The sequence below is a fragment of the Plasmodium berghei genome (genome assembly GCF_900002375.2).
Source record: "Plasmodium berghei ANKA genome assembly, chromosome: 14".
NCBI lineage: Eukaryota > Apicomplexa > Aconoidasida > Haemosporida > Plasmodiidae > Plasmodium > Plasmodium berghei.
The window spans coordinates 1,471,282-1,491,960 of record NC_036172.2 but is presented as its reverse complement, the minus strand read 5'-3'; the positions used below and the strand labels follow the sequence as shown (position 1 = coordinate 1,491,960).

The 20,679-nt window shown below is 22.5% G+C and overlaps 7 protein-coding genes across 7 annotated transcripts; 2 read left to right on the top strand and 5 right to left on the bottom strand.

Moving 5' to 3' along the window:
- Positions 1–1,137: 1,137 nt before the first annotated feature.
- PBANKA_1439200 (polyadenylate-binding protein 1, putative) lies at positions 1,138–3,642 on the bottom strand (the record flags this gene model as incomplete). The annotated part of the gene is made up of 1 exon (XM_034567750.1): positions 1,138–3,642. The coding sequence occupies one exon, from the start codon at positions 3,640–3,642 to the stop codon at positions 1,138–1,140; it is 2,505 nt and encodes an 834-aa protein (XP_034424216.1).
- Positions 3,643–5,991: 2,349 nt separating this feature from the next.
- On the bottom strand, positions 5,992–9,022 carry PBANKA_1439100 (BRO1 domain-containing protein, putative; the record flags this gene model as incomplete). The annotated part of the gene is made up of 5 exons (XM_034567749.1): positions 5,992–6,052; positions 6,233–6,279; positions 6,398–6,505; positions 6,594–6,764; positions 6,917–9,022. The coding sequence occupies 5 exons, from the start codon at positions 9,020–9,022 to the stop codon at positions 5,992–5,994; spliced, it is 2,493 nt and encodes an 830-aa protein (XP_034424215.1).
- Positions 9,023–12,038: 3,016 nt separating this feature from the next.
- PBANKA_1439000 (conserved protein, unknown function) lies at positions 12,039–12,990 on the top strand (the record flags this gene model as incomplete). The annotated part of the gene is made up of 4 exons (XM_034567748.1): positions 12,039–12,158; positions 12,279–12,444; positions 12,609–12,791; positions 12,884–12,990. The coding sequence occupies 4 exons, from the start codon at positions 12,039–12,041 to the stop codon at positions 12,988–12,990; spliced, it is 576 nt and encodes a 191-aa protein (XP_034424214.1).
- An 870-nt stretch (positions 12,991–13,860) lies between these two features.
- PBANKA_1438900 (GTP cyclohydrolase 1, putative) lies at positions 13,861–14,742 on the bottom strand (the record flags this gene model as incomplete). Its single annotated transcript, XM_034567747.1, has 1 exon — positions 13,861–14,742. The coding sequence occupies one exon, from the start codon at positions 14,740–14,742 to the stop codon at positions 13,861–13,863; it is 882 nt and encodes a 293-aa protein (XP_034424213.1).
- Positions 14,743–15,619: 877 nt separating this feature from the next.
- Positions 15,620–16,318, top strand: PBANKA_1438800 (50S ribosomal protein L24, putative; the record flags this gene model as incomplete). Its single annotated transcript, XM_034567746.1, has 1 exon — positions 15,620–16,318. The coding sequence occupies one exon, from the start codon at positions 15,620–15,622 to the stop codon at positions 16,316–16,318; it is 699 nt and encodes a 232-aa protein (XP_034424212.1).
- A 454-nt stretch (positions 16,319–16,772) lies between these two features.
- PBANKA_1438700 (citrate/oxoglutarate carrier protein, putative) lies at positions 16,773–17,705 on the bottom strand (the record flags this gene model as incomplete). Its single annotated transcript, XM_034567745.1, has 1 exon — positions 16,773–17,705. One exon carries the CDS (start codon positions 17,703–17,705, stop codon positions 16,773–16,775), a length of 933 nt encoding a protein of 310 aa, XP_034424211.1.
- Positions 17,706–18,792: 1,087 nt separating this feature from the next.
- PBANKA_1438600 (vacuolar iron transporter) lies at positions 18,793–19,723 on the bottom strand (the record flags this gene model as incomplete). Its single annotated transcript, XM_034567744.1, has 2 exons — positions 18,793–18,912; positions 19,022–19,723. 2 exons carry the CDS (start codon positions 19,721–19,723, stop codon positions 18,793–18,795), a joined length of 822 nt encoding a protein of 273 aa, XP_034424210.1.
- Positions 19,724–20,679: the final 956 nt, after the last annotated feature.

Sequence of the window (20,679 nt, the reverse complement as noted above, 5' to 3'; positions counted from 1 at the left end):
ATAAATTAATTTTTTATTATATAAATAAAAATATGATATATATATTTTTGGATGCCTTTGTAAATAGATTATTTAAAATATTTTGAGGAATATGGAACTTAATTTTTTTGAAAATGTGAGGAAAAAAATTCCTATATAATGAAGTATTAACAATCTAAGCACATAATTACAGTGATAATAATATTATCAGTATTATTCTTGTAATTTAAAAAAAATATACTTTTCTAGCATTTTTAAGGGACAAATAATATATTTCTTATTTTGATCAAACATTATTGATGAAAAATAAAAGATTGGAATATAGTTATTTAATTATCAAAATTAAAAATATATTTTCCAACCGCAATTAGTCATGTTGGAATTACTGCTCATAGGATTGCCGCCTATACATTTTTATTTTTTCGTAACAATAAAATTTAATTTGATAAAGGGGGCATGGTTTATATCATTTTTTCTTTAAATAATAGAGCTTTACAGTGTTCTTTAAAAATATTAAAATTAAAAATGTTGATAAGAGCAAAATGGAGATACGCGGTAAATATATATCCATATACATAAATAGATATAAGAAAAAAAATTATTTATATACCAAATGCATACAAACATACATACAAGTATGAACAACAAAATATGCGTCGATATGAATATAAAATATTATTTTCAAAATGAATTATGCATAAATTCATGTATATATAAACATGTATATTGCTCATGCAGCAATATATATATATATATATATATATATATTTTTTTTTTTTTTTTTCTTGATTCATTTCATATTTGCATTAAGTATGCTCAATTCAAAACAATTATTTTTTCTTATATAAAAATTGACTTAAAATGCTCTTTTATTCCTTTTGGATACAAAAAAATTCTAGACTTAATAAATTTTTCACATAATTCGAATACTCTTTCTTATTTCTCTGCACAAAAATGTGCATAATATATATACACACATGTTATACATTCATAGCCTTCTTCAATACGTATATGCATACAGATATAAAAGAATTACGATACTCGAAAGCTGCTTTTGTTTAATTATATTTAATTCGTTTTAATTTTTATATTATGCGCTGTTTGTGCCTGAAAAACAAATTATCGGTAACTCCGATTCATAAAAATATCAGACAAACTTTATTTGGCATTTTGCAAAACTACAAGAGCTTCATCAATTTTCTTTTTAAGTTGATCTTCATTTTCTAATAAAATTAATAATTCTGAATTATCCATTTCAAGCATCATACCTGTGATTTTCCCAGCTAATGTTGGATGGTAATTGGCAACTAATGGAAATAAATTTTCTCCAAGGACTTGTTTTTGCATTGAAGGTGGGGCAGATGCTAATGCTGCAGCAGTTAATGTAGTATTATTGTTATATCCTGGATTCATATTATTTACTTTATTTGCATTTTTATTTGGTAATTCCATACGATTTCTAGCTTGCGATGTAAATTTAAAATTACTATTTTGTGGAATTGGTTGTTGTTGTATTGATTGGCCAGTTTTTTGTTGTGATTGAACTTGAGGTTGAGCTTGTGGTTGTCCTTGTGGTTGTCCTTGTGGTTGTCCTTGTGGTTGGTTTTGCTGAGTATTAGTTTGTTTTGCTCCTATCATATTTAAAGGCATTTGTTTTGGGGATTGCATATTCATACCTGGTAGATTTCGATTCCCTCGATTATTCATATTTCTCATATTATTATTTAATAATTGGTTATTTGGAACTGGTGCTGTGCCTTGTAATTGCTGAGGATTGGCTTGCCCTGGTGCATTTAAATTTGTTTGTTGATGTTGTGGATTTGGCCCCATAGAATATTGTTGATTATGATGTAATTGTTGACTAGCTTTGTTTTGGCCAATATTATGATTCATCATATTATTTTGTGTATATAATCTCATTTGGTTTATTTGGCCTCTTAAACCTGCATTAAATCCAAGTTGTTGTGCAGCAGCTTGTTGATGTACAGCTTGTTGTTGAGCTGCTGCTTGCTGATGTCTCCATGATATTAAATTATTTTGATTAAATGTTGTAATAACAGGTCTTCCATAATTCAATGTATTTTGATTAAATTGTAATTGTGGTGTTTGATTGTTTGGATATTGGATTGGAGAACTCAATGAGTTATTAATATGATGCCTTATTGGATTCATACGAAATCTTTGTTGTAATCTGGATAATCTGTGTTCTCTTTTTTCAGCTAATCCCACATATAATGGCTTTCCATTTATTATTTTTAAATGCATTTCTGTTACTGCTTTATTTGCTTCTTCATGAGTTCCAAAGCAAACAAAACCAAATCCTTTACTTTGATCCTTATCATCTTTCATAACTTTTGCTGATGTTATAGTTCCATATGGTTCAAATAATTCTTTAAGAGTTTGATCATTCATAGAATCATCTAAATTTTTTATATATAAATTGACACCTGGATGTTTATTTCTGCTTTCAGTATTTAATGTATCAAATTTAGCTTTTAGAATTGCATGTCTTCTAGCTCTAGATTGATGAGGGCCTACATATAATATGTTTGGTGTTTCAGTGCTTTCTCCAGATTTTTTTTTATCTTTTTTTTCAGTAATAGATGCATTTATACCAGCATTAGCAGTATTATCGTTGGGTGTTTCTTCAGTTTTTGCATCTGTTGTAGATGTTACAGTTGTTGTTGTTCCATTTGCACTTGTTTGATCTTCTCCAGGTGTTGCATCTTTATTAGTAGCTGATTCAGAATCAGTTGTTTTTTTTTCTGCTGGTGTTTCAGATGTTGTAGCATTTTCCTCAGAAGTAGTATTATTATTATTATAATTTTCATTTGCTGCTTTTTCACTTTCTTCTTTTTTAGGATCATAATTATAATCTATTTTACCATCCTCTGTAATTTTTTTTCCATTTAAATTTTCCATAGCATTTCTTGCACTATCTGCATCTGAATAGTTAATAAAACAAAACTTTCGATTCTTATTATCGGATTTTACTATCATAGATGTTATTTCACCATATGGGCTAAATAATTGTTTTAAATGTGCTTCAGTTACAGTATCAGGAAAATTTTTTACATATAAATTTGTAAATTTTGTATCATTAGTAGCTCTCTCGGATTTTTTAATAAAATGGCCTACATATACATTTTTCGATCCTAATTGCATTCCATTTACTTTTTCAATAGCCTCTTTAGCACTTTCTTCATCTTCATAATGTACAAATCCATAATTCTTACTTTTTCCAAACTCATCTGTTGCAACCTTACATGATAATATATTACCAAACATACTAAATGTATCGAATAAAGCTTTATTATCTATTGTTTTATCTAAATTTTTTACAAATATATTCCCAGTTCCACTTTTACGCAATGATGGATCTCTATGACTCCACATTAATCGAGCTGGTTGACCTTTTATATTTGTATAATTTAAAGTGTCTAATGCTCTTTCTGCATCTGCCAAATTATGATAATTCACATATGCATACCCCAAAGATTTTCGTGTTACACTATCTCGGCATACTCTAATAGACAATACATGTCCAACTGTATTAAATATTTCATATAAAACAGCTTCTGTAACATCTTCGCTTAAATCACCAACATAAAGCGATGCTGTGGAAAAACTTGGGGGCATTATATTCGTACTGTTAGCTATCATTTTGGCTAGCTGTGAAAAAAAAAAAATATTAGTAATGAGGAAATATAAATATATTTGTAAATATAAAATGAAGAATATTTTGTAGATTTTTAAAAGGGATCATATATATGTCAAATACAAATTATGTATCATGCTATAAATATGCATAATATATTATCAATTTATATAAATTAAAAATATATATTTTTTTCTAAACAAAAATAAGGGATAATATAAACCATTGGAGATATATACGCACACATAGAATATATATTAATTTTTGAAATATATATAGAATGAAAGTAGCATATTTTTATATGCATATTATATGATACAAAACTTTCTATTGTCACATTTATAAATGAAAAAGTCATTCACTCAACAAATTGTATATATGGTTATAAAATTTTCACCCCCCCCAGCTTTCTATTTAGTATATTACCTGTTTGTTTTTATTATCTTTATTTGCCTTATTTAAAAAATATTTTTTAATTATATATTCTTCGATTTGTTTATAATATTATATTTTGGGTCTTTTTTGTTTTTATGTTTTTTTTTTTGTTTTTATGTTTTTTTTTTTGTTTTTATGTTTTTTTTTTGCTTTTTTTGTTTTTTTTTGTTTTTGTTTTTATTTTTGTTTTTTTTTGTTTTTGTTTTTATTTTTGTTTTTTTTGTTTTTATTTTTGTTTTTTTTGTTTTTTTTATGTTTTTTTTATTTTATTTTTTTGTTTTTTTTATGATCTTTAATTTATTAAGTTTTTTGATGTTTTTTATAAATAATAAAAATATATTATTTTAATATAATTTTTTGTATTTTTTTAATAATTTAATATTACTACTTTTATTAATAAAACCCATTAAATATGCATATTTATGTAGGGCCATAGAAAAAAATTAAGTTATTTTAATTATATTTGCATACCGATAAAAATAGTAAGCAATATATATTACATATATATATATAATGCAAAATGTACGCAAACATTTTGTACCATATATGATATTAATCTATATCATTTGCATATATAGTACATAATTGATGAAATACATAGTTGATAATATACATAATTAATATATAGTACATATATTTATATATATTACAAATATTATATATCACATAGTGCAATTATAAAAAAGCGTAAAGAAATTAAGTATGAATAAAATAAGTAAAAAGAAAAAAGGGTAGAGTGATGTACTTACAGGGGATTAATAACATCCTTTAACGTTTCATATTTCCATAACATATATATAATAATTATTTTGTTTCATATTTCTATAATAAACGAAAATCCAAAATATATTATGCACGTATATATATATATATATTATACATGTTAACTAATAAAAGAAAATTGCCAAATATAAATATACTGTTCCAATAATAGAAATAGAAGGGGAAGTAACATATTATTATTATTATTATATATATATATTTCTAATTAACATTGTATATATATTGTTTATTATACTATGGTTAATATTATTTATAAGTATTGAAAATAGTATTATAAAGGTTTTAAAAACAAAAAACCTCGTAAGCTCAAATGATGGTATATATAATAATAACAACGGCAAAAAATAAATAAGTATATATATTATAATTTATATGGATATTATTTATTGTAGCAATTTAATCATTTTATATTCTATAAAAATGTTGTTTTCGATATTTTTCGCTTAAACATTATATATTCCTTTAAAAAATTACGAATACTTCAAGTTGGAAAAGTAAAGGATTTTTTTATTTTTTTTTATTTCATTTTTTAATTATAAACACAAATTTTTGGAAAAGAAAATAATTTAGCATCTTTTATTTATCCACAACAATAATAATAGTTGATGGCTTTTCATTCGGCATATTGATCATAACATAATTCAAACTCTATACATTATAATTTGTACTTGCATTTTATATTTAAATATTATTTGGGGTAATGATGGGGTAAAATAATACCATGGTTTATTTTATATAAATAATTTTGTGTCTTTATAAAATAAGAGGACAAAAAAAATAATACAAATATATATGTAGCTAATTTTAATTAGATAGTTTTGAACAAATTCAAACAAAATATATCCATGCGCTTGAATTATTCATTATTATACTATAACGAGGGTATGCCTTTCTATTTATATTACTATTATTATTTTATTTTTTATTTTTAATTTGTATTTTCAAATTATCCCAATTTAACAAATGTGTGTGTACAAAACGAGTATAAATATCAAATAAAAATATGTCAACATATTTTACATACATTTTTTCAATAAAAAAATATCCATATCATGTGTGTGTATATACATATACATTTTATACAAAAAACGTCCAAATAAATATGTTAACAAATAAGAATATTATTTCACATTTCATTAAAAAGGCTTATGACTATTATGAGCATTCTTTGGGCAGTTATTGGGTATTTGTTGTATTCTGAATATTGGAAAAATAAAAAATAAGTTTGTGTATATATCCATAATAGTGAAATGTTTTGATGAAATAGCCAAAGCATGTGTGCATGTTCATAGTAAAGATATAAAATTCTTGGCAAAATAAAAATATGATATAAATACAATATAAATAAATTATGACTATTGGGATGTAAATAATTACCTTATATTTGACCGTTCGCTTTCCCGCATATATATATACTTGTTTACCTGAAATCAAACAAACAAATAATAATGATAATAAAAACGATTAAATCAAAAATTATGATATTTGATACCCCAAACAATCATATCATATAAATATTTTGTAGACATAAAATAATATTACATCATCTTTAAGCATGAGCGAATTTTTCAAAGTATGGGAATGTCGTTCATGTATGGTGTTAAGTTTTTTACAGTTTTCCATTAATTCTTTTAAAAATATGTTAAAGTTCTGTTGAAAAGGAAAAAAAAAAATATATATATACAGCCAGAAATATTTCCTTATTTAAATAAAGATATATTCATATACATAAGCTTACATCAATTGTTTTGAAATTATCAAGTTTGCTATATTCATGAAAATAATCATAAAACTTATTAAGATCCCTTTCAAATGATGATACAATTTCTTCGAGTTTTTCTTTTTTCATAGCTAATATTTCCCTTTCCTTTTCCAACAATTCATTCAATTTGTCACTATCTTTTTCCTCCTGTACAAAATAAAAAAAAAGTTATAAATGAAAAGTAACGAATAACCCTTCCTATTTATAGGATAATTCGTTTTACAAATCATGAACACAAAAAAAAAAAAAACATATATGCATATATATATAACAAAGTAGGTATCGAGATATAGAGGTACCGTTATAGAATTCAAAAATTCATCTTTAATGCTATATTTCAAATCGTGTAAATGATATGAAAATTTTTTTAGTTGTATGCTTAATGAAAAATATATTGATACGAGAACAAAAAATAATTTATATTCTGAATGGACATTAATATAGTTATTTAATTTATCATAGTGAAATAAGTTATTTTTATCTAAATTTTTATTTATGTTAATAATTATATTATTTTCTTTTAAAAAACTTTGAAAATCAGTATGTACTAGTGACGGTAAATTATTATATTGAAATTTTTTTTCAATGTTCAGAGAAGAAGAATCATCCATTTTATTTGGTTCGTTTTCTTTTTTTAGGGTTTCATTTTCTTCTGATAAAATTGATTGATAATATAAATAGATGCTGTCTAATGATTCAATGTTTACATTAGTGGAAATATTGAGATTGTCTATTACATATTTATAAAATCCAGATATTTCCATTTCACATATTTGAAAATTTTCATGATTATTTTCCAGAAATTTTTTAAAAGTGTCTATATTTTTTCGAAGCTGTTCTAAAGAAGTTTTAAAATTTGTTACATGTTGTAAAAATGAATTATATGAATTAAGAGATTCTTGATTTATTCCAATATTAATATATTTTTTTTGAAATTCAAAATTATTTTTATGTTCTGTATTTAAATTTGTTTCGATTTGAATTATTATTTCTTGTAAATGTGTTTCTACATTATGCAGGGCATTTAAGTTATTATAATAAATAGCAGGTTTATAATAATCTTTGATTTTATTATATGAATTTATAATTGCATTGTTAAGAGATGATATAATATTTTTTCGATTTGATATATTCATTACTTTAAATTGGTCATTTAAAACAGTAAAGTTTTTTTCAAACAAATTATATATTTGTGTTAATTCTCCATTATATTTATAATAAATATTTTGAGCTTGTTTGTTAAATAATAATTTTAAATCGTTAGAAATATTTTTTTTTATATAAATCTCTGATATATCTATATCTTTGACTTTTACAACTTCAGTTCCTTTTAATTTATCTAACTTATCATATGTTGGTATAACCTCAAAATATATATTTTTATTTTCATGTTCAAAAAAATTTAAGGATTTAATAATTTTTTCTTTTAATTCTGAAAAATTCATATTAAAATTATTCTTTTTACAAATTTCGATTCCATTATTTACATTATCTAAACTATATTTTAATCTACAAATAATTTCTCCAATTTTGTCTTCTTCATATTTTTGAATATTTATATCATCAATTTCTTGATTTAATTGCGCATATTTTAAAGCACAATGATAATTACTAATGCTAATAAAAATTATCTTATTTATTAAAACAAAATTATAAAATGAATTATTTACATTTCTTATATAATGTATATTACCTTTTGCAACTGAAAATTTGGTTGCGTTCTTAAAGACATCAAGCATTTTCCCATCTAAACAATATAATGCATTATTAAAATATGTATATATATTATAACTTAATTTTGATAATAAATTTCTTTTACATTTTTTTAATATAGCAGTGTTATAAAACATATTTTCATGATATGCCAAAGCCATACATAAAAATATATAAGTACTAGCACAATTGATATCTGATAATTCTGTTAAATTATCATTATTCATATTTTCAAATAAATAATTAAATATATCTACAACTTTATTAGATATTTTATTTAACAGTTTCATGTCATTTGAATTTTTATGAAATTTTAATAAGGTACATTTTAACATACATATATTGAATAATATGATTATATTTTCTTGCTCAAATAAATATTCTACTTTTTTATTTTTTTCATATATACTATTACTATTTAATATATTATTGTCTTTTAATAATTTTTTTTTTTTAAATATATCAAAATAAAATAAATATTCTTTATATAATTTTAACAACTTATCATTTGATCCTTTGTATTGTTCTGTTAAAATACTGTTTCTAATATTTGTAAAGGTTCTTATTTCATCTTCAAATGGTGGGATTTCATTTTTTTTTGTTATTTCTTTATAATTTTTTGAAATTATCTTATTTATATGTACCTTTTCATATAGGTACTTTGCGCTCACAAAATCAGACACCAATTGCATTATATCGTCTTATTCTTCAACAATACCTTTAATTTTTTAATAAAAATATAATTATCACGTATATTATCCTTTTGTTTCTTTATACGCACATTAGGCAATACACACACTTTTGTTTTATAAGACTTATGTTAATCGAATATGTATGCATTCATATGTTGAGTAAAACAAATAAACACAAATAAATTATTTTTGAAATAAAGGTTGATCACTCTTTTAAAAAATAAAAATAAATAATAATAACCTTGTATGGAAGTTTTATTCCAATAAAAAAGCTAATAATTCATGTTTTTACATGTATTAACAACTGTTCCCCTCGAATTTATTTATCCCTATTAGTGAATATGTAATTTATATAAATATAAGATCAAATTGTGAAAGTGCAAAAATTGTGCAAAAATATGAAAATGTATGAAAAAAAATGAACAAATATCAAAATATGGGGAAAAATATAGTAAAATAAGCATGTTAATAATTTTATAAAAAAAAAAATTACAAATCGAGAATATAAATATTTATTTTTTTTTCACCAAGAATTGTAACTGTATTTATGTATACATGTATATACGTTTTTTTTTTTTTTTTTTTACAATTACATATGTGTAAATCTTTATATATATATATATATTTACAAGTTTGAAATTCACCAATTAATAATTTAATTGAATATAATTGTCATGTTTGATGAAAAGTGAAAAAAATACATATAAACATATTTATATCTTTTTATATATTTACCTATTTTTAGCTATAAAAATTACAATTACACACATATATATGTATATATACATATCCGTTCTTTTAATTATGTAATTTTTGAGGGTATAAACTATATTGCGATAAAATGATTTAAGTATAAGAAAAATGTTTTTTAAATTATAAACCCCCCAAAATAAATACCATAAAAAAAAAACGGGAAAAAAGTTTATCTTATACAGGTAGACCAAACAGATAATTTAAACAAAAAAAATGAGATAATTAAACATAAAAACAATCTTGAAAAATCCAGACATATATATATACATGCATATAATTGGAAAAATTGAACAATTGTTATTTTATGTCTTTTATTAATTATATGACTGTCTTAAGTTTTATAAATATATGCCACACTTTTTCCGAATAATTTGATGGGTTTAATTTTCTTTATAATAATTGCTTGATATTTAAAAGTTTTTTTTTATTTGGTATCTATAACTTTTAAAATGTCTACCTTTAAGAGAAAATTATTAGCTAAATGTTTTATTTCTGTATACATAAGATTTATGAACAATCGGTGTGCTGGTTTAATCATACCTTCTCAAAATAAGCAATAAATTACGAAATTAAGAAATAAAAAATAAAAAAAATTATGAGTATCATATAACTATAAAGTGCGTTACACGTTCAAATTTGTTAACGTAAAATAGTGGTTAATTATTTTAACATTTATCAAAAAATCAAAACAATAGAAAAAAAAATATTATTTATGTGCACACTATATTTCATAAATCCTACAAATGCAACATTTTAATTAACTAATTTTAAACAATGAATATATCTCAGCATATATATATATATATATATATATATATATATATATAATATAGCTAAAAGCGTTACAAAAATGAAAGAAATATGTCCATAAGTTTTAATAAAATATATATACAATATCCTTCTTTTCGTTTTTGTTATTTTTATCAATTGTATATCAAAAAGTATAACCTTTTATTTAGCTTTCTACTTTTATATTTTTATGCTTTTTATTTGACGGTATAATAATTATATACATTTTTAAGGGGATGACTACATCCATCATTAAACATATAATTTATTATTACATGGAATTTTTCTCGCTTTTTTTAAGTTCTTACATATTTTTCATAATAATGATAAAAAATATAATCTGCTACCTTTCCCAATTTAAATTATACAAATTTGCATACTAAAATCATAAAGATTCTTTTCATGAATTTTTAATTTTAAAAATTGTAAACAAATAATATAAAGTCACCCTAATGGAAACTGTCTGAATGTAACTGCATTTTTTTTTAATTCCCCGAATTGTGTTACATATGTATGGGTTGTACATAAATATCTATTTATTTATAATTTAAAATGGAGGTGGAGTTAAAACATATATTTAACTATGATAAAAAATTTGCAAAGAATTGTAAAAATTTTAATTGTCCTTTTTGGGAAAAATTGGGGAAATGTTTGGAAAATATTTTGTTCAGTTGTATTAATGGTTATGAAATGAAATGGAATATACTAATATATAATAAAAGAAAAAAATATGTATTATATAATAAAAAGAATTTACAAATGCATAATTTTTTGTGACTGTACATAATTATGTATTATATATAATATATATATATTATAATTATATATATATTATTTATATGCGCATTCAGAAATAATTATATATTTTTTTATGAATAATTACAAGTGTTCATGTAATTTTGTGCAGGGTACATCCTTTTTCTCGTTTTTTATATTTTTTTTTTATTTTATATTAAAAATATTATTAACAAGTCAGAATAATTGATAAAAATAATATTATACTATATATGTGATATGCATAATATGGAAGTATTTATATAGTACATATTAGCATGCCAGGTTAACCCTTGTAAGACAATGAAGAACAAACGTGTGTTTGTTTTGTGCTTTCTTTTATGCATTATTAATATAAAAGAAAATTAGATTTTACATTCTTAAAAATAAATAAATGCATATTTGTTATTTAACGTCTAAAATCACACATTAAATGCTGCTTTGCAAAAAATGTCATCCTAAAAATACCATACTATAAATAATAACCAAAAAAAAAATTATTTAATTTTTTTTTATTTCATTTCATACATATATTATTTAAAATATGCATTAAAAAATAAGTGCGTAGACATATGAGATACATACCCATGTGTATATAATATATATACAATTGTAGAATAATTTGTAATGTGATTTTTTCATTTTTTTTTATTAAATTTATAATTTTTTAAATTATTCATCCTTTGTATTAAAAAATAAAATGGATATTTTCAATTGTCATTATTGTTCAATATCTCCGTTCGATTATATTTTAGAATTAATATATGGTGAAAAACCAAATAAAAACGATGAAAAAAAAAGTTCCGTTGTGACATACGATGTAATCTTACCCAAATAAAAGAAAAAAAAATATATAGAAAGAAAAATTGCATTCATAGTGCATATACAAAAATACGAAGAAATAAAAGACATATCCCCATTTTTTTATATTTTTGAATAGGATAGCAGCAGTAATAATGTATCTCAAGTTGTATCAAAAGTTGGAGACGCAATAGAAAAAAGATCAACAAATGAAGTTCTGCTTTTATGTAGAGCCTGGGAGAATTACGTTCACCCTAGAGCCAAAGAATATTGGAAAGATTCCCAGCAGCTCCAAAATATTTTATGTACGAAAAAATAAATAAAAAAAAATAAGAAATAATAATATAAGACCGAACACCCATGAGTATAACTTCTAAGGGTGCGTATTCGGCCACTTGTATATTCCCAAAAATTAATTCTTTATATTTTTCTTTCAAAAAAAAAATTAATTTGAATAAATTCTTTACAGGTAAAATTGCAAATGGCATTACAAAAAATGATGATCCTATTTTAGGAGATGATTATGCGTGTGTTTTTTGGTTTGGAGATAAAAATAAAAATGACAATTGCCCTATCATATCAGTTAAAAAGGGGAATGATAATATAGAAACGATAACTTATGTTAACAGGGTTCTTATTTTTCTATACGCAGGTTTGGATCGACCAAAAAAAAATAAATACATGCACAGATGGGTGTGTAACAAATGTATTCGTTATTTCTTTCCTTATTTGTTACCTTTTTAGATGAAGCTAGTTTTCAGGAGCTGCAAAAAAAACCTAAAAAAGCGTTTACAATGGCATGTGGAAACATTAACTGTATCAATTTGACGCATATTTCTTTGGATGATTAGGAGTAAATTTTTAAACTATAATTTAGAAAAAAAAACATATTTTTTTGTGGCATTACTAATGAAATATTCTATGATTAAATATACTGAGCAGAAATATAATATACTATAATGTGTATATTTTTTATGGGGAGCAATATTGAATAAATTTTAAGAAAAAATGGAAAAACGATAATTTATTTAGAAAAATTGATGAAGATAATAACAACCAATGTTCATGTGCCAATTTTCATAAATTCAAATGTGGTATAATATATATGGGATAAAGATAAGGAAATATGCACATACATAAAAATTATGAACAAAATATGTGTATATATATATTTTTTTTATAAACAAAAAATATTCCAATATCATCCCCAAATGAACTTCTATGGAATACTAATAAATTTATTCTATATAATCTTTAAAAAAAATGTGGGAGTCTTTATTTTAATTTTATACATCGTTGTTTTTTAAATCCCACAATTTTAAAAAAAAATTAAATAAAAGCTTTTAAAGCATGCAATAAAAATTTTGTCTATATGTATTTATATTTATATATATATATATATAATAATATTTTTTTATGTAATTTGCAGTTTGACATATATATATATATCTATGTTTTGTTATTGCGTTTTATAATTTTTTCTAATTATTCATTTTAATGAACATATTTTTAATTATTTTTTTTTTTAATAAAAAATATACCATTTAAAAGGTGTATTTAGCTAGCACATATATCACCATTTTCGCACTTGAAAAAAGACAAAACAAACAGTAAAAAATATTTTTTTTTGTTATATAAATATTATACCATTTATAGGACTATTTAAAAAAAAAAAAACTATAGTCATGTTACAAGTGTGTATTAAACATGGTAATTATTATTTATGATAAAGATTTATTATGGGTATCCGATTTTGATATTTCATTTTTCGAAGAATTAATATTTTCTTTAAAACAACTAACATTTTGTTTTGATACATATGATGCATGTGTAACGGTCATAGCATCATGTTCCTTTACTCCTCTCATATTAATGCATAAATGTTTAGCTTTAATTGTAACTTTTATATATAAGGGTTTTAAATATTTTTTTAAAGCATTGCAAATATCGTTAGTTAGATCTTCTTGTAATTGTAAGCGTCGTGCATATATATCAGTAACTCTTGAAAATTTTGACAACCCCATTATATATTTATCTGGATTATATTCAATATCACACAACCCTTCAAATGGCAATAGATGATGTTTACATAAGGAATAAACATGTATATCTTTTATTTTAATTAATGTGTTATTTTTATATTTTCTTTTATATATAGATTTTTTTATTATATTTTTTACATTCATATTATACCCTTCAGTTAAATATAAAAATGCTTTAGCAAATCTTTTATTTGTTCTTTTTAATATATCACAATTTGGAATATTTGATGCTTTTAAAATGTTTAATATATTTATACTTATTTGATCTGTTTGTTTTTCTAAATTCTTTATAATTAAATTACTATTCTCATTATTGTTTTTGTCTATTCTTTCACCTTTTATTATTTTATTATTTTTTTTCAAAATATTATTATTTTCATCATCACAATTTTTATTATTTATCGAATTAGGATTATCGATACTTATCAATTGTGTTGTTCCTCTTGAAAAGTTATTTTGCTGATTTTTTTCCCAATTCTCAAAATTTTTTTTTGTTTCATTTTGTTTCTTGTTTAATATGTAATTTTCCTCGACGTGCTTTTTTTCGATATAGGTTTCCATATTTTATTTTCACTAAAAATGAAAATATATTTTATTTTAACGTAGTGGTATACAAACTATTGAGCGTTCAATGGGGCAAGTTAAAACTGATCAACAAAATTAAGTGATATTGAATATTTTTATTAATTCATTTATGTTTGTAATAAACATATGTGTATACATACATAACAATATATAGTAAGGCACTTATAACTGTGTTATCGCTTTTTATCATTTTTTTTGTGTAGAAAAATCATCACATGCTCAGGGCTCGTAGCATAGATATATTCTCTAATTTTGTATTTTTTTTTTATAAAATAATATTTTTCAAAAAATTGGACAAAGTATATATATATATCTCAAAATGATTGCATTAAAAAAAGAATAAATATAATAACACAGTTAAAAAATAAGGAAATAAAAAATATAGAACATGTACAATTCTAGTGTAATGAACAAAATAATGTAGAAAAAAAAACGAAGAAATAAAACTATTAATCCAAAATATTTGCTAATTTAAAATTAAAAAAAAAACATATAATTCTAATATTCAATGTTAAATCCACAAATGAAAAAGGTTATACCTAAAGGTATATATAATATATGATCATATATATATTATGAAATTAGCCGCGGTAAATAATAAAAATATAAAATTGAAAAAAATAAAAAAATAAAACAAAATAATGGAATTGATAAAGTATATTTCATTTAATTCTCGTTTTGTTTATTTTTTTGAGATTGAAAAAAACATAAATTACATAATCTACAAAAATAAATGAGAAACAAAATGAATGTATTTTTAATTGTGGTGAAAAAAAAAAATAAAAATTAAGGAAAATAAACAGATTGGGGATTTAATATCTTTTATTATTTATAAAAATAAATTAAAATCAAAATGTCAAGGTATATTAAATATTTCATGCAAGCAAAGAAACTTGATAAAAGAAAAAGAAAATATCATAAATATGATTTTTTAGAATTGAGCAAAGAATTAAGTATACCATATCCTTTAAGAGAGCAAAGTCAACCCAAAAGATTAAATCTTTCTTATTATCTAAATATCCAAGTTGGTGATTTAGTAAAAGTTTTATATGGCCCAGATAAAGATAAAGAAGGATTAGTATTAAGTATTAATCCTAAAAAAAATACAGTAATAGTAGATGGGTGTAATATGAAAAAATCAGCATGGAATGTTATAAATAAAAAAGGTAGTATAATTACACAAGAAATGCCAATACATATTACTAATATATCTTTATTAGATCCTGTTAATAAAAAACCAACTGTTGTAAAAAGAAGATATATGATGAATGGTGAATGCGTAAGGATTTCTAAAATATCTGGGTGTGCAATGCCTGAGCCTATTAATAAAAATCTTTTAAAAGAACAAGATAATTATCAACTTTATATTCAAAAAAAAAAAACTGGTCCACCTATTAAAGATATTTATGCAGAACGGGATAACAAACATTTTAGTCTTTTAAAAAAAATTGCTTATCAAATAAAAAAAAAAAGATTTTTTGAAATGAAAAATTTTTTTAACACACCCAAGGAAAGAGATAATACAAATAAAGATATCCTTGAAGTATTATAAATCATAGAAAGTACTCATTATTTTTAATCTAATTCAAATATGAGTAAGAAAAAGTATGTTTGTAACAAAGCTACGCATGCTCTTCATCGATTTTTGCCGTTTTTTCGCAGTGCAATAAAAAAAAATAAAAAAATAAAATAAAAAATAAAAATAAAAAAAATAAAAATAAAAATAAAAAAAATAAAAAACTATTAAAATTTTTTAAGTTATTAAAATTCGCATTTAGCGTGTTGCTGTTTTGCGGATAATTTTTTAGTGTTTTAAAGTTTTTTCATGCCCTAAAACTCTATGGCGTTATGACGCCGTAACGTTATAAAATTAAATACAAATATAATCATAAAAAAATTAAGCAAGCCAATATCATGTAAAACGAAAACGTTAACACGTCAAGGTATATATTGCACATATTTGTGTAATTTATACAAATAAATGTATAGTTAAGGTAAAAAAAAAACTAAAAATAGTTATTTAATATCTTAATTCCAGTTACCATAAATAATGTTTGCCAAATACAAAGAAAACAACGGGGTATGACACCTTTGTATAAATATAATATTCCACCTTCTTTATATAAATTTATAAATGATTGAGTAAAATTTAAATTAATATTTTTATTTGCATTATTTTGCATGTAAACTCGAATAACATCAAAAGGGTTATTCCATACTGATAATGACCCACCTATAATACCACAAATAATTTCTTCACTTGTTTTTAATTCATTATTATTTTTTTTATCTTGATTAAATTTATTTGGATTTGATATATCACAAATTTTAATATTATCTGGTATTTTCCCATTATCATATTCTTTTTCGTTTTTTTTTTGTTTTCTACTAATATATATATTTCGCACCCATTCGGTTATACCTTGTCTACTAGCCCAGTTCGTTCCTTGTCTTAAGCACATAGCAGAGTTTCCTTTATATAATGTTGAAATTCCAGAATGTTTAAAAATATATATTAATTTTTCTTTATAATTAATATTCTTATCAATACTTGCTGTTATAAAAAATGTGCAAGGGGTCATAACTAACGATTGACATATACCTCCACATGCCCCACCTACAAATCCACTAATAGTATTGTTAACGTTTAAATCGTTTAAGACTTTGATTATCTTTTCTTTTGATAATAATAATACTGCACCTTTAGTGCTACTTTCTACCAATTTAGCATAAAACCCCCCATAAAATTGTCCAATCCCTTTATTGTAAATATTTATAAATGAAGTAATTGTATTTTCATTTCGATAAATACACATTCGTGTTTTCCATACTTCTAAAGGTAACCCTAAAGTTCCTGTTTCTAAACAATGTAAAACTGACCCACTTATTAAATTTTTATATGCCCCGATTTTTATTACCCCTTCATTTTTTTCTTCCATTATTATGTATTTAAAGGCATGGGAAAAAACAAAATAACTATTATTTGGATAAAGGTTTTATATATTTTGAGCTACCCATAGAAAGAAGTATAGTTACACAATACATGTTCATTTAGTATCTATTCAAATTGGCGTGTTTCTTTGAAGGTGTTTAAAGGCAAACGATAAATTGTGAAAAAATGATAAATAAAAAAATGATAATAAAAAAATGATAAAATAAAAAAACTATAAACCGAGAATATATATATACAACATATTTATAAGTTTATTCTGATAATATATTTTCGTATATAGAAAGAGTATTCCTTCCTTTTATGAAAATGTACATTTTCAGAATATAAAAAAATAGAATAAACTATAATTTAAAAAAAAAAAATTTACAACATCACCACCATTTATTTTACATTTTCCTTGAATGTATCGATCATACTTTGTATAAATAATGAAATATTATTTTATTTTTTAAGAATTTATAAATTTGTAATAAATTCAAAGTTTTCCATTTCCCCTCATATTTTTTTTTAATTTAAGTAGCTTGTCAATAACTGTATATTAATATTTTCTCATAAAATATGAACGTAATTTTTTTTTCATATTTTTCCAAAAAAAATATAGTATACATTCTCTTTTGGATAATTTATTTTTGTCTCCTTTTTAATGTAAATTGTCCTTAAGAATAGAATAAAATTTCGAGAAAAATATTAAGGAAAATAAATTTGTATAGAGTTAATTATATAATCATTATTATATTTTCTTTAAAATAGCCACATACCCAAATATAATATATACATGATAAACTTATTTATGATGTTATAAATAGTAAATATATAATTATTATATATGCTCATGACAACATTTTAATAAAATAAAATCATTAAAAATATTAGGATGAAAAATAAAGACTGATATAGATAAATTAAGATAATTTTAAAAAAGGTTGGTACTAAAATGTTAAAAACGTAGTATTTTTTGCGCTGTTTTTCATTTAGCTCGACATTTATCCGTATATTCAACTGTAAATATGTATACATATATACAGTTTTATGTGATAAACAGTCAAAAATATTCATTCCACATTCTTAAACTCTTAATCCCCTGAGTTTGTTTTAAGTAAAACCCCAAATAAAAATGGAAGCATTCCAGCAATCGACCCATTTAGGACCATACTGAGGGCACACACGATTGGCTTTTGAGTGGTAAACTGGGACTATATCGGAAAAAAAGTAAAAATAAAAGAATAAAGAAAATAAAAGAATAAAACAAAAATAAAAGAATAAAGAAAATGGGAGCGATAACTCGGATTTTGAAAAACCTACCTTGAATAAACCCAAAATAAACAAAGTGATGAGAGTTGATATAAAAACAACGGCAAAAGAAGAAGTGTAATTTTCTGCACTAAAAAACAAATTGTAAAGGACATAAGAAAATAGAGGTATCATACCGAAAAAACAAAAACTTAAAAACATTAAAATTCCCTTTTTAAATGCTTCACTTTTATCTTCATTAGTTAATATGAGACCTAATTCTTCTGACATCATATGTTCTAAAAAAAAATGTTTATTTCTAAAAGTTATTTCTACTAAATTTTTTGCATCCTTACTATCAAATTTATATTTATTAATATAAATATCTATCATTTCTTGTTTTTCTTCGGTTGGACAATTTTCTATTTCCCATTCTTCTCTTTGTCTTTCTGCTAACATAAAATCTATTTGAGCTGTTGAACTAGTATATTCGCTAAAACCCATAGAAATTGCATTTGCAAATAAATTACCAACCCCAATAATTATGACTTGTGCAGGTGTTATATTAGCACCCACACAACCGGAAACAATTGCAAAAATTGTAATTATTCCATCTAAGCTTCCAAATATTATAGTTTTTAAATGATCTTTATCAAGGCTATGATGCTCAGCATGCTTATCGAGATTATGATAGTGACTATGAATTTCTTTGGATTTTTCGATGTCCCCTTCATAGTATGCTTTTCTAGCATCAATTATTTTTTGCTTGCCCATCTTTTTATTTTATTATTGCCAGTCAGGTTAAAAAAATAAATAAATAAATATGTGTGTATTTTGGCTAATTTTCCTTTTATTGTATAAAGCAATTTGCTTGCTTCCACACTTGTATGTATTTAGTTATATTTATATATGCATATATAAATTAGTTAAAATATACAATATTATCATGTTTCCCAAATTTGTCATATATTCATTATTATTTAAAAAAAAAGTTATAATATGAAATGTATATATAGATATATTATTTTTATTGATTAGTTGGAAAAAAGGTAATGAGAATTGCCCTCTTAGATAAAAAAAATATTAACATAAGCTCATATTAAAAAATTGTATGAATATAGAAATTTATTATTCCCCCATTTTATGCCACATAATGAAAATAGGGAAAAACTTATCTTTCTAATTTTTGATGAAGTTTAATATATAAATGAAAATGAATATGAATTTATTTCTCTAATTTATGTATTTTCTGTGATGAAAAATAAATTATATTATAATAAATTTTTTTCGCTCTAATTTTTATTACCTTCAAAATTTTACTACACACATAAATAATAATTCACGACAAAACCCATACTTTGGGGTATTTATTTTATTTCGTGTTTTAATATACCAACTTGATTTATTTAATTCCTTTTTTTATTGCTAATTAGTAATGACACTTCTTCAAAAAATTATGTCATTTTCTTCGATTTATCCTAACTTGCTAAAAATAGAATATCAATTAAGTTATTCTTTGACTGTGGGGTGAAGGTTATAAGCAAATAAACATATATATAAATATATATTTGTTTTACCGTTTTTTACAAAACAATCAATTCTACCATGTAGTATGATATAAAACTTTTTTCATTCCATTTTTTTAACTATTTAATATTTTACATCACTTCCCACATTTGAAACCTATTATTACCAAAGTCAAAGTGGAATATAGCACCCAACAGTATAGG